This window comes from Onychostruthus taczanowskii, unplaced genomic scaffold, assembly GCF_017590055.1.
Source record: "Onychostruthus taczanowskii isolate IOZ18803 unplaced genomic scaffold, ASM1759005v1 scaffold133, whole genome shotgun sequence".
Classification (NCBI taxonomy): Eukaryota; Metazoa; Chordata; class Aves; order Passeriformes; family Passeridae; genus Onychostruthus; species Onychostruthus taczanowskii.
The window spans coordinates 691,067-706,677 of record NW_024498496.1 but is presented as its reverse complement, the minus strand read 5'-3'; the positions used below and the strand labels follow the sequence as shown (position 1 = coordinate 706,677).

General features: G+C 34.4%; 1 protein-coding gene across 8 annotated transcripts in view; it reads right to left on the bottom strand.

Moving 5' to 3' along the window:
• KDM4C (lysine demethylase 4C) overlaps positions 1-15,611 on the bottom strand; it is a 239,308-nt gene that overhangs the window by 205,011 nt on the left and 18,686 nt on the right. For 7 of the 8 annotated variants that reach the window (XM_041396990.1, XM_041396988.1, XM_041396985.1 and 4 more), the window contains 2 exons: positions 14,280-14,394; positions 5,909-6,102 (listed from right to left, as the gene is read on the bottom strand). In XM_041396990.1, the coding sequence (XP_041252924.1) occupies positions 5,909-6,102; positions 14,280-14,394 (309 nt within the window). The remainder of the gene's footprint in view (positions 1-5,908; positions 6,103-14,279; positions 14,395-15,611) is intronic. The other variant, XM_041396992.1, reaches the window with a different exon arrangement.

Here is a 15,611-nt window from a genome sequence, read left to right as displayed (position 1 = left end):
GAGACAGTGGGTGATGGACAGAACTTGGGGAGGGATTGACAGAAGGTAACCAGGGAAACAGGGGAGGAGAGAACGAATTGACACTCTCAGAGAGAGAGGTTCCAGGGGAGGGGGAAGGGGGATCCCAGGACCGAACCATTATAGCTTTAGGGGGTAACAGAACACACCAAATGAATCCTGCAACACAACAGGAAATGATGATGTTAAGTAGATTTTAATTTTATTAGTTCACAAAGACATACTTGGTAAAGTATGAAGAGTCACTGTTCATTGATAGTCGTACTACAAGGACAGAAAAAATACAGTACATATATTTACCTATTATTGTTAATAAACATTTTCTGAAATATGTCTTAGTTCAGCAATCAAGAGTACTGGCAGCAAGATTAACTACAAATATTAATAAACACTAAATTTATGTCATTAACTTGTAATTAATTTATATATATATATATATATGTTTTCAAGACTAATACTTCTTCTCAGTTGCATCAAAAACAACAAATTGTTGCTCTACTGTGCAAAAACTGCATAGCCAATCAAGATGATCAAACAAGCAGCCTCTTCTATCCAGTCAATCATGTCAGTGACCAGAAATGGAATATAAAACAATTTGAGTTCCATTCTTCCAAAGTCAGGTGTATGCACACGTAATGGTTAATAGCATCAATTTCAAGCAAATTTTGTGTGATGCTTAATACTTAACTAAACTATTCTTAATACTTAACCAAACTACTTCTCTAAATCCCATGTTATATATAGACAAGGTAAAAACAGCTGATGATTTTTCCTGCAGATTGGTGTTTTTAAAATTCAAGAGCTGCAAACCCATAAAATGTTGTTATAAGTAAACATCATCAGTTTTTTTCAAAATTAACTATATTCATTGGTTTTATAACTGGCAACAGACAACTTGCAATATACACAGTACAGCAAAGTAATGCTAACTCCAGGCACTGAGCTCAGAATCACATAACTGTTTTATCAGGTACTGATTTACTTTATTATCTCTTTAGGTGGTTCATCTTTATTAGACGTAACTTTTTAAAATATGAGCAGATTTAAATTTCATAAATTAATTTAGGAAGTTAATACATTTTTTGTTTTGAGATGGGAAATGCAAAAGTCTGTTGCCACCTAAAAATGTTCCTATTTAATCTAAATATTTTAAGAAAAAAAATCCTATTCCAGAAGGGAAAAACAAAACAAATAAACAAATAAAACTTCTCCTTTTCTTCTAATCCCTGACTAAAGTTCTTCCACTTTGTGAAGAACATTGAAACTAGCAAATGATTGCTCTATATCAAGCATGATAATCCATCTGAGCTGCTGACAAACCACTACACTATTTGATTACAGATACCTTTTCACAACCAGAATCCCTATTTGATTACAATCATCTCTGTGACTCATAGTATTTCTAATTTTTATAACAGTTTTCAGCAAGAAGTCTGACTAATCCTAACGGAAGCTTTGTACTTTAGTCCCATTTCTGCCATACAGGTTTGGTTTCCCTGTAGTTTTCTGTGTCTATTTTGTTTCCGAGACATAGAACATAACTCAGAAACATGTCCATAGCATCAGTGGTATGCACAACTTTTGCCAAGGTACCAAGACTCTTCCACTTAGGGTGAGCTTTGCATCCCCTGGCCAGACTTTGACTGGTTTTTGTCAGCAGCTGATCACACTGAAAGTTCTATTAATCCTTCCTCAGAAGGCCCTGTAAGGACCTAGCTGAGCATCTCTAAATCCATTTAGCTTATTGCCATATTTGTTCTTAAATCATACAATGTTAGCATCAGTCGGAGTATGCTTCTCCAACTTCATCTTTTTTGTCTAAAACTAATATCAGAATGCCATCCATTTTTATCCGATCATAATCATAAGCCCATTACTATTTCCCCTGCTACTGGGATTTAAAATCTGAAAGCCATCATATGAAAAGTTTCAAAGACTTCCACAACCCCTGCTGTGTAACTATGTATCTTTCCTGATTTTTCTACCTCATTAAGCAAGATGAAAAGGTATTGATACACATTCTATACTGGCAAATCCATAAAAACAGATTCTAGTCACGGCAATCAAGAGGTAACAGTAGGGCTGCTCAAAGTATAGATTTTTGGCAACCTAGAGATCAGATTTCATACCGTCCTACATCGACTGGAAGCACGAATAGAGCTCCTGAACCTAAATCCCTGATTTATTTTGATTGTCAGAATAGATCTATTTCCTCTTACAACCTAAATAAACTGTCAGGTCCAGTCTCACTCTCCTAATCCATCTAATTTTGGCTGTCTAAGCATTCTCTCTTAACAATCTGATCTTTTTTTCTTGCTATAGCCACAAAGATGGAACTACCTCCTTTCTGTAGCATCTATTCCTGTTTAGTTTATGACTGATCAATCCTGCAAGGCATTTTGTGATTTATGAAAGACATTACTAAATAGGAGAGTATTTTTAACATAATGTATTGTCTCTTGTCATTTTCAGTCTTCAGAAAACCTAGGAAGCAAAGACCAGATGGAATGTCACAGAAAACATACAAATTGATAGGTAAATTATTGTTTGTAGCATACTGCAAGTTTTAACTGTGCCCCTTTCATGGCAAAGTAAAAACCTAGTTCTCCATGCAGAAAAGAACTCAGGCATTCACCATCAGGTATAAAAGGTGAACAAACTGAGCACAATATTTTAAAATATTATTTTCTAAAGTAAAATAATATATTCTCTACACATCTTTTCTTCTTGAAAATAAAACAGGAAAAATTGTCCTATTATTATTATATTTGAAATACTCACAGTGCCATGAAAATAATTACTTTCTGCCCGATTAAGAAAAACTTCCTTATATTCATTATTATTCCTCTTCAAGAAGATTTGTATCATCTCAACACTTAAAAAAATTCAACACACTGTTGTTCAAGATTCAGGTAACCAGAACAAAGAGTAAGCTTTGCCTTCAGATACTTAATAAACCCAGAATTATTTTCAAAAAATGTGAATGTCTTACTTAGATTTTTTATTTATAAACTTATAATGTAAACTGAAGCATTATCCATATTTTACCCAAGTATATAGTACCTATATTAATAGTATAGTATTTCTTCTAATAACAAAAATCTGATCTCTGCTAAGCATTAATTTTCAAGAGCACTTTAATAGCTTAACATGACAAAATTCTTCAAATTATTGCACAAAGCAAAAATAAATTATCTTAAGACCTATACCCCTGAAACAATAATTACAATAGAAAATAAATATTTAACAACAAATGCCAGAGTGAAGGGATTTTTAGTAAGCAGTTTAAAAACATCATTACAAAATAGACCAATATCAAGAGATAACTGAATTACTAAGCCACACTACCAACCACACCAATGGTTTGTCTTGCTAATAAGAAGTTTTTCTAATAATAACTTTCTCTAAGAAACTGAGATATAAAAGAGGTAGCATTTTCAAGGTACCTTTCCCCTCAGAATGCAAAGAGAAAACTGCAGTAAAAAGTCTTGCCTAATAGCAAGTAATTTTAAGTCTCTTTCCAGTAAATCTTTCCCTACCATACCCAAATCTCTTCTAACCTTATACTATTCTATTTCAGGGTTTTTGAGTTTAAGTTCCTTCTTCTCTTTTAATTTATTTCCTCTTTAGCATATTTTTGCAAGTTAAGAAAAATCTATAAAATTAATATATGTATTATGTTACACATATTATGTGTTACACAAATATATACATAAACATCTAAACAGCTGTAATCCTAATTGTTTAAATTATCAGACACAATTTCCCCCCATGTTTCATATCATGCAGTCAATGAAGGAATTGGTATACTTAAGATAGAACTACAGACTTCTCTGCGTAACCCTTGAAGCAAAAGTGTGAATTATAATATGTAAATATGTAAAATTTTACCTATGTAAAATATGTATAATAAGTTAACCTATGCCTAAACACTGCAGAAAGCTTCAAATTGTATAAAGACTGCTACAGCAGACAGACTCAGCTGCTAGCCACAAATTCTAATCGTGGCTCTCAGATGGAAATGGTTGTCCTTTCACAATTCAGAGAAAACACATTGCATATTAGTTCTCTGAAAGACCAATGCATCTGTTTTGAACAACCACATGTACAACCAGTAAAATCCAAGAACATGTATTACTACTGTGTATGTCAAGCTAAGGATCCTTCACTAAGGATTGTCAAATCTGTTGAACTAAAGAGCAGAAAATATCTTTACGATCTGTATCATAAGATTCAGCTCCTACCCCACTTTCTTGAAGAAAATATTATACTAATAGCACACTAACAGAACACATTTTACTGATAAATGAACTTCACATAAATTATTACAGCAATCCTCCAGTAACAGACACATGTGTAACATGAAATAAATCTGTAGCTGTCTATTGTTCAACTTTTTTATAATTCTTAAAAATTAAATAATTCTTAAAAATCTTTTAAAAAATGCATTTCTTAAAAATATGGGCCAATGTGGTACAGAAAATGAATCTGTATCTACCACTATTTCTTCAAAATATGAAGAGGTCAGTGTTTAATGTTTTTGTTTATTAGAAGCATAAATAAGTATCTGTAAACTAGGAAAGCATTTATCCTGTTATAGACTCATATCTCCTTCAAAAATAATTAAAGAAGCCTTCCTAGTTTCCTCCCATTGTGTCTAAGGAGTTCAAAGTTTAAGTTCTCTACTGTTTGGAATTTCACAATATGCAGTGAGTTTTTCTTCAAACAGCACTTTTAAATTCCTAAGAAGCAGAAAACAACTTCACGCAATAATCGTATTACTTACAATTGTCCTGTCATCTTGGAACATTCTGGAATCACCTATCTTTATATCCATTTTTTCAAAAGATATTGATGATACAGTTAATAAGATATTCTGTATGTTCAAGTCTATCAAAGAAGCAACCTCACATACCTGTGTATATAATTTATCAATTTCAAATATGGAACTGCTTTACAATAGGTGGTATTCACCTTCTCTGCCTTAACTGAAGAGATCCATTACATAAGCAAAGCAGGTAAACAAGGCAATGATCTAAGACTGAGCATCTGACCAATTTACCACACTCACAGTATAAATACATTAGAGGTATTTGAATTTGTATGGGTATAAAAAAAGTATGGGTATAAAAAAAAACCCAGTGATGTTTTATGGAGTTACAAGCTATACATTTTCTGTCCACATTCCGATGACTAGAAACTGCCAGAATTGAACTATGAATAACTTATCTTTTGCATATCCTTCTAATCATTCTACACTCTCAGAATACAGGTATTCTGGAAAAAAAAATATTTTATGACCAAAAGGAATAGATTTGTCTTATATACGTGGGATACTTGTACATCATAATGTATTAAACCAAATCACCTGTTAAGGCCATTCAACAAAAAATCTAAGATTACAGAGAAAAGACAGCACAGGAACACAGGAACAGGAAGGACCTTTAGCTCTGAATCCTACTGGTCCAGCTGAGTTAACTCTACAGAATATGACTCTGATTCCAAAAAGCAATCAAATGCATGTTAAATACAAAATATGGTAGGTAGTCTCAAAAGGCAACAGAGCCGAAAACTCATTTCAAAGAGCTCTTTCAGAAGTTCCTCAAATAGTCTTGGGGTTCCCAACATATTAAGCTTCTCATATTGTATCTTTCAAATATTTTTCTGTTGAACTCAAGTAAGTCTTATGTACTTATGTGTCTTTCCCTTTAAAATAAAAGAATATATCAGTGTGATTTCATAGCATTATGAGCTTAAAAAAACCCTTCATTGAACTACTATCTTAGCTTTTTTGTAAAGTTTGCCACTGTGAAGCAATCATAACCCATTTGTTTGGTTTAGTCAGCTGAAATAAACAGAAGTGATCTTAAAAAAAAAAATAATAACTTGCCATGACTTTGGCTCCCCGAAATGGAGATAATTAATACTGTAGAGATCCATGTCTTCAGTGTGCCATGCAAAGGTTGTTTTCCACATGCCAAAATAAAGATATGGTGTATTTACACCCTCAATAGAAATCCCACACTCTTCTCCTACAACATCCAATATTGTATTAAGATGGGCAATATTCCATTCCTCAATACCCTGAAAAAGATACATAATAAAAATATTACTAAACTTATAAAGCAATTTTATATAACAGTCCCAGTCAAAAGATATACACTTGATGTAGCCTTTCAAAAGATAGTCTGTTCATACCTATTTGTAAGCACTTAAGAAGACAGTTGAAGTTACTTGAAAAATTCTCTTGACCTTAACTGGTATTAGATCAGGTTATAAGTCTGAGATGTTCAGAGCAGAGAATATAAAAAGTTCCTATCTGGTTTACAATTTCATATCAAATCTAACATGGATTGAAACACCATACACCATACTACATATAAAAATGTGCACAAAAAATAGAAATAATAGCTGCAGACAAATCCTTCAATGACTTGATAGCTGTAAGCCACTAAGTTTTACAGGACCTATCTATGCTTTTTTGTTACTTACAAAGTAATATCAGATAGTATGAAAAAATGGTTTAAAATTATTTTATATGCATAACTTTACCATTTCTCTGAAAAGAATAAAAACTAAAATGATTACTTCACTTCAGATGTATTTCTAATCATAATGATGTACTGCATAAAATATATAACAGAACAAATCTATTGATTTCGGGGGATTTAAGCTGTTTCCCCATATTATTCCCCATAAAATTCGTATATTAAAAGTCATTCATAAAGCAATACATGTAGCTTTTGTTGCACTTCAGATTCAACTGCAAACTGCAGTTCTAATTTCAGGTAATACAGCATGTAAGAGACAGTATAACCAAGATCAAAGCTACAAAACTGAAGAGAAAAAATTAGACTTCATTATAACAGCAATTATTAGCACCTCCAGGGAAGACATTAGCTGGTGCTCAAGCAGTCAGAAAACCAAAAAATATAATCAAAACTATTAAAAACTCAATTCAGACAAGTTTTATTGGAAAGACAGCCTCTAAGAATACTCTTAAGCATGAGCTGCTCTGCTCAATCACTGAATCTACAGTTCTGGTAATCTTACTGGGGTACAAACTGATGGCAGATTGCAGTCCTGATGCAGCTGATTAAGACTAAGTATGATGATATTTAATAGCTGGACAGCTGGAATAGTAAGAATATAGGTTAAAGCAAGAAGTCAGGAAAATTTAATACTCTCAGTTTTGATTTGTTTTCTGAGATTTTTATGACAAACATGATACTTTATGCAGCAGCTAGAACTGATAGACAAGAAGGCAGCATCTGCATGAAGCTGAGACTTCTCGCTAAAAAAGCACTTCTAACCTCCTGCTTTGGCTATTTCACTTATTAAGAAATACTAACTTATTAAGGATTTTACAAATGAGTAACAATGTTTATAGAATTATTTAATTCCAGACAGCATTTTTTCTTCTTTTAAAATGGAAGCCTTGGGCTTGATGCATTTGTGAAACAAAAAGGTACTTGAAATTTAAAAAGTTTAAAAAAATTTATACCCTAATAAAAGAAAAAACACCAATGTGAACTCAAAAGAATAGACGCTTGTGAAATCTGCACCTTTCAAATATAAAAACTGGCAGCAACAAGTTAATACAGTAGTAAAATAAACATTTGAAGCAATAATTTTTAAGTAATAAGTCCTCAAATGAATATATAAATTTTATTTTTTTTAATCACATTAAATTTATCTCTGTTTACAAATTTTGCAGTTCATTTGGAGAAAAAAATAAATACAGCAAACAGCAAAGATTCAACCACAGATACATACACTGGATTAGAAGAAAACAATACATGTAAAAATCAACTGTTAACCTAAGTAGTTACTCTGATAGTGGCCAAACAGTGTAAGTACTGTAGCAATTTGCACTTGAAGGTTTCTTCAGACAGATGTGTTATCTTTCTATTTAACAGTATTCCATGGGCTTTTTTACCCATTATTCATCCCATCACAACATCTCACCCATATAAGCTTCTAGTAACCCTAACATTTTGAAATCTTAGTCTTCTACTAAGAATTAAGTAATAGCTAAGACAATTTTTTTTAAACAACACATCCCTGCACACTATGTTAAATTGCATCACAACTAGTCACCAAGCAAACTGCTAGTGATCTGCCCTCAAACAAAAGCAATTCCTATCATGGAGATCAATCCTAGAACAAATAACTTGCTTCAAATACCAAACAAACAATAACAACTTCTACACTCAAGATAGATGAGCTACTTCCTTTTCCTAAAGACTATTTTGGACAAATATCCTTAGCCCAAAAGGAAATGTTTACTGAAACTGGCCAAAACACTAAAATCACCCTGATTAATTTCAACTCCTCCTACATTCCTTAGACTGACAACAATAAATCAGTTTCATATTTATGCCCAGACTGTTACAAGTAATTATTATAAATTATTATTAAAGATGTTACTTTACCTCATAGCTCTTTTTTTAATATTGAAAAACATTAAGTAAAATGCTTATCTGATTTTAACATAAAATACTGATTCTTATTTTTACGTAGCTGTATAACCAGTTTTAGATGTAGCAATTGCAATGCACACTAAAAAGATCCCAGCTGTAAAAGTGCATTTTAATAGGTCAATATTAAGTATAGCCATACTTCACAAATTTTAACTACATTTTTGCAGGTTATGCTATATTTAATAACAATTGTTAGAACAGCAGTACATATATTACTTGACTATGACAGGTATCTGGTAGTTTCTTACAAATACATTTAGACATTATAATCACTTCAATGTTACAAAAATACAAAATATTTATTCTCCTCAGAATATCACAGTACTACCAGAATATAATAATTTCAAAGGAATATGTCAAGATACTACTGCTAATTTATCCACATTTCTGATGGTAAATTCTTTAAAGAATACCTGTCACCACTGACAACTGTAGCACACAATCCAATACCTAGAAAAATTTTACTTTTCAGCAGTTTTCCTTCTATAAGATAACAAACGGGCTTGAAACACCTTCCAATCATGGTCATTGCTACACATATTACACTTACCTTGTACTTCCTTAGAGAAATATTTTAAGATACCTATATAAACAGTAGTTTATATAGATGACTATTATTTCAACCTTCAGCTATTTTGAAAGTGATTTAAACTTACTGTAAATTACTATAAAGAGTTTTTATTACTCTTCACAGCTTTGCATTTGCTTTTAATGAAATGTGGAGACAAAGTGGAACACTTGACAAGCATTTCTCATCTGAACACCTGCACACTTTGGAAGGAGTTGACCCACTGTTTTCCAAAAACACAAAGAATAATGTTTATCTCAGTGCATTGGTAAAAAGTGAAGTTCACAGTTGAAAGCACAGACCTCTTTGCAAATAAGAAGAAAAAATAGCTTCAAGTGCAACAATGTTTTATTAATTTTTTTAAGTACTTACAAAAATGACATGATGCTAGTCTTTTCACTTAAATCAGTCAACAATATAATGAACATTATTTCTGTATGCATACATTATTACACACAATCCTTTTTCAGTGTTTAATTTTTCCTTTGATTATCTCACAGCTTCATTTCAATATTAATCTGGGGAACAAGACATCAGTTGCACAACTAAGACTGAAGAGCCCTTATGGCTGACTCTAACAATCCCAAAAACAAAGAGGAGTAAAAAATCTAATTAAGCGACAGAGTGAAAAGGAACACAACAAACATTAGAGAAAAATTTGTGCTTGGTAACCCACTCCTCTCTCCACATAAACATTCACTCACATCAATGAATACAATAAAGCTACTGCCAGGCTTTTACTGCGCCTTGCAAGTCATTAAATAGAGGAAGAAAAAGGCTATGATCAAAATCTCTACACCATAAACAAACAGATTAGGAAATACAAACAATCTCCCTCATTAGATTGCTTTTACTTCTCATCTTTTCTAAGGATATAGTCATTGCTTTTTAAGACTCCTTTTGAAGGGTGGGCAAGTAGATTCACTGGAAATCACACCAGAACCTAAATTACTGCTCACATTGATCATAGAAAAGGGCATTATAGAATAGAAGGAATAGACTAATTTAGGTTGGAAAAAACCTTTAAGATCATCCAAAAACACCATTAAGTTGGCTCTGCCAAGGCTAAACCATGTTCCCAAGCACCATACCTACAGGTCTTTTAAATATGCTCAGGGATGGCAACACAGGTACTTCCCTGGGCAAGCCTGCCCCAGTGATTGGTACCACTTCCTTTCCATGAAAAATCTTTTCCTAAAATCCAAAGTAAATCCCCACTGGCACAATTTGAGGCAGTTTACTTTAATCCTGTTGCTTGTTGCCTGGGAGAAAAGGCCAACCAACCCCCATCTGGCTACAACCCCCTTTCAAGCAGCTGTAGAGAGTGATAAGGTCCCTTCCCCTTTCCTCCAGGTGGGGTTGTTTAGCCTCCTTTCTTCCAGGCTAAACAACCCCACCTCCCTCAGCTGCTCCTTATAGGACTTTTACTCCAGACCCTTCACCAGCTCCATTTCCCTTCTCTGGACATGCTCCAGCACCTCAACATCCTTCCCAAAATGAAGCCCAGGACTGGACATAGCATTCAAGGTGTGTACTCCCCAGTGCTGAGTACAGGGGACAATCCCTGCCCTGCTCCTGCTGGCCACACTATTGCTGGTGCAGGCCAGGATGCCATTGGCCTTCTTGGCCACCTGGGCACTGCTGGCTCATGTTCAGCTGCTGTCAGCAGCACCCCCAGCTCCTTTTCCTGTGGGCAGCTTTGCAGCCACTCTGCCCCAGCCTGTGGCACTGCCTGGGGTTGCTGTGATCCAAGGGCAGGACCTGGCACTGGGCCTTTTTAAGCCATATGCAGCTATCCGTAGCCCACAGATCCATCCCATTCAGATCCCCCTGCAGAGCCTTCCTGCCCTCCAACAGAGGAACAACCCACCCAACTTGGTATCCTCTAGAAATTGACTGAGGGTGCACTCATACATATGCTCCCCCACACCTTATACATGGGACAAGGTAGGAATTAGGAATTGTCCTGTTAAGAGGAGAAAAATGGAAGTAAAGTGTGTCTTTCAGACAGCAGCTGAGGAGAGTGGTGAGAGAGACACAAAACAGTATTTAAACATGCTTCTTCCAAACGTGGTTTTTCTCTGCAGAATAGCAGATGCCATTGTCAGCACTGACGTCAGACACGTTTTATGTCTTGTTATAAACATTAAATTGGCCACCTTTCTTTGGAACTACTTTTGAAACCAAGAAGATTTCCACCCCTCCCCAGTAGCTAGATCAGTCCACATAGGGATCATGCCTTTTCTAGAGTTACCTACACAGACACTCTCCTACAAAGCACTGCCATTAAATTAACAGCAATTAGAATGCAAATAACAGAATAATATTTCCAGCAAACCTTCAACCTTCTCAAATTATAGAATTTATTTTCTATAAAGCTCTGTAGAGTGCACAGAACACTTGTTTTCACAGATTATTTCCTTATTTGTAAAGACTTAATATGAGTTCAAAGCCATCAAATAACAATTAAGACATTTGAAAAATATTTTAAACAAATACTACATGAACAAAATTGAACCATTGAGGGTCGCTGTTTGACTTCAAAGCATGCCCTTATAGCTAAGTTTCTCTACTTCTTTGTTTTCATTCTGGTTTGGTTTTTTGGTTTTTGGTTTCTTTTTTTTTTTTTTTTTTTTTTTTGTGGGGGGTTTTTTGGTGGGGTCTTTTTCTCTTTCATGTAACACAGTCTTTAGAAAATTTTGCTCCATCTTCCAAATCCCTCAGAACTCATCATCCTGTGGTCTAAAAAAGCAAATATTACAAAATCTATAATTTCTCTGGCACAATGCCAACAAGGTGTTGGATTTCACAAACAACAATAAAGCTTCTTAAATTATCTAAATAGTAAAAATCAAGGTTCTATCATGCCTCAGACACAAAAGTCTCAATAAAAAATTGATTGCCACCAAGTGAAAAAGAAAACATAATCGGTAAACTCTTACACTGATTTACAGAGCACAGCAGTATTTCTCACTAATTCTGATGGCCCACATACAGGTATGTGTCACATTTTCCTTAGGTTCCTAGTAGATTTTACCTGAAATTCTGTCAGATATTTACCTTAAGTGTAACATCAGTAACACACCATTTTCTACAACACGTATTTCATAAAAAGCAAGCATTTGTTTTGTTTCTTGCAAATAAGCTGCCATGACAAACTAAACCCACCCTATGCTTTCACCTGAATGCTGCCAAAAATGTCAGTGAGTTGTATTCATCTCCTTTTCCCATATAATCACAATCCTGAAGGAATTTGAATGACGACATGACAACAAACTCCAATATCAAACAAAATCAAAAAGATCCTTCTTAATACTATCTTCAAGCACTGCAACATGAAAAATATTAGTTGTGCAAGTACACCATCTGCTGGCCAAAAATTAACTGCAGCAAAATTATTCTGAGAGACAACATATTGATCAGTGGCATGATAACTTTCCCACCGACACTTTGGTACCACACTATATTCCTTCTTTTCCTCTATACACCAACTGGTCTGTATACTAGCACTTGACTGTCAGGTTAAGTGCTCAATCTGTTCACATTCCTTAATGTCAACTCTTTTCACTAACATTTCTCCTTTGTTATTTATTTTTAAATGCTACCCATTCTATTATAGGTATCAAGGTTTCTTTATTCTACCTTTTATTGCTTTCTTCCCCAGTCATTGCAACTTTCAGTGCTTTGTTTCCTTCTCCTATGCACTTCACATCTGAGTTAGGATCCCTAAATGCTGCTTTTCTCACTTTCGTCTTTACTTTTATTTGAGCTCCCTTCCTCATCTTTCCAAGAATGTAATTCTGTAAGAAGGAGATCTCTCTCTGACCTTCTCTTTGACCAATCAGCACTTTCAAATTGGATATTATTGCATTCATTCTCTTTTCTTTGAAAATGCCGCTCATGCAAGGCTAAACTAAAATACTCAACACAAAAAAAAAACCCACAATCCAAAAAAGTGTATATTTGTAAGAAGTTATACCATAAGGCATTATCTGCCAGTAACAAAGACACAAAGATCAGAGAAGAAAAAGAGCAAGCTTCTATTCCTTGAAACACTTTTTCTGTGTCTTGTGTTGGTCTTCACATAGCAACAGCTACCTGGAATGTCTCTCCACAGAAACATTCCAAATTAGAATCTTGAATTATTTGCTAAATGATTTCTTAAAGCAGCTATGTGGACACACAAGGGAATTTGAACTTGCTTTCTCTAAACTACATACCATTGGACATTCTTAGCTGTCTTTCAAAAATCACATAACTCAGTGCAAAAACTGAGTTGCCTTCAGCCATACTGGCTGACTGTATTTGTCTCTGGACAGTCTTCAATTTGTCTTCCATGAAGAACTGTGAAACACCAGGACAGCCTCAAACCATCTGCCACAGCAAAATCATACTTTTTTTTTTTTTCCTAAGGATTGGAAAATGCAGTTACAAGGAACGTGAAATAATCCAAGAACTTCACATATGGTACTTTCTTTTCAAACAAGTTTGTCCTGCACTTTTAAATCCTCAAGTATTTTCTGAAATGCTAATATATCTTCTCTTAGTCTCATTACTTAAATAATCCTTTAGAAATCTAGTTACTGTCTTACTTACACAGCCTAATTGATATCAATCGATGTCTGTAATTCTTTGGATAATGAGATCTGTTTTAAAAGTCCCTTTATTATCCATGGAGATTTTGGCAAGTAACCAGCAAAATTAATTTCCCTAGGAAATTTTATCTGTTTTAATTGAAAGGTAAACAGTATGAATAAGTACATTTCCAGGAAACCACAGACATGCCATGCATGAAGTAAGGCTACCTTACTTCATGAGTGAAGAGATACAGTATCCATCTTTTAATTTTAAAATAAAACTTAGTTAAAATATCTCTAAGTGTCCGCAGATACACACAGGAAACAGACATACCAGAATGTTAATAAACAATTAAATAAATAGGAAGAAATCTCAAAGTTCTGGAGAGTTTGAAGTGAAGAAAGTGAAGAGTCATGATCAGGAAGAGTAGCAATATTCTACTGTCTAAGGACAGAACTGTCTGACTCTTGCAGATGTAGAGTTAATTTCAACCTTAGTTGGAGGCTTGAAAGAGTAACACAAAGATTTCAAAAGACAGATTCTCAGTCACAAAGCAAGAGTGTATCCTCTAAGTAGAGTACCCTTTAAAAGAAGGCTGGAAGGGATAAACTTCATAAAAAAACTATGCATACTTCATCATAAATGCTCCCATTGATATCTGCTCCATAAATTGGTGCCACAAAAGTCAAGTTCTTCCAGTATTTACGCTCCAGATCTTCATAGTCTACATATCTTGGAGTGCGGTATCTGCAGAGAAAGAGTTAGGCAAAGGTTCATCACCATCTTTCAACAACTGCCTCTACAATGGACTATGCTTCTCTGCCTTGGACAATAGACTATGCTATGAATCTTCTAGATGAAGTCACTTTATTTCAAATTCTCTGAAACAGAAGAATTACAGTTGTCCTGAATTCTTAGTTTCATGATTAACCATATCATCGAAACCTCCCACATGAAACTAAAGCCATCCACCAACCCACATAATATTTGCTTCAGTCTCCAGCAGCAAATCAGCCCATCTACCAAACATCCTTAGCCTGAGCTACTCCCTTTTATTTCTCTTCTACAAAAAAAAGACACATATGGAGAACAAAATTATCAGTATTTATTGTTTTCCTACCTCACTACCAGCTCTGCAAAGACTCAGATATAGGTCCTGTACAAGCTTGTCTCAGAACAATGTAAACTAACTCAGCCATGCAGCCCTCACAGGCAAAACCAATATTTTCTTCTCTTCTTCCTGCCCCAGAAAAACCTTTCAAGGAAAGCTGTTGGTTCAAACAGCTGATACAAAAAAATTCTACAATGAAGAGAAAATAAATATTTAAGGGAACTTTTCTTTTTACTCATTTATAACAGCACACTTACATGCTTAAACGCAACACACACTTACATGCTTAAATATACTTATGTAAATACTTTTGAAAGGTTACTCATGGCCTTTCAAAATCTTGTGGGAACAACACCAACACGCTACCATAGAAATATCTACCAACAGATTTGCCTCAGGATCCTTTGTCAGACCTCTGTACTTCCATATTTAAGTCTTCATAAAAGAAAACTTACTCCCCCCTTACTGCAACTCTAGAGTTTCTGAGAACTACAGTTTCATAGTAGAACTGCCAGTATGCTACACTTGAACAACTGGAAAGAAAATCCAAACATACAACACTGACATCAAGTACATTTATATCACGTAATAACTCTGAAGAAAGTAAAAAAAAAAAAAAAAAAAAAAAAAAAACCAAAAACCCCTTTAAACAAAAACCATTCCACAAAAACAAAAAAACCCCAAAAATCCACCCCAAAATGCCCAAAAATCCACCCCAAAAACCCCCAAAAATCCACTCCAAAACCCCCAAAAATCCACCCCAAAATCCCCCAAAAATCCACCCCAAAAACCCCTAATCCACCCCAAAATCCCCAAAAATCCACCCCAAAATCCCCAAAAATCCACCCCAAAA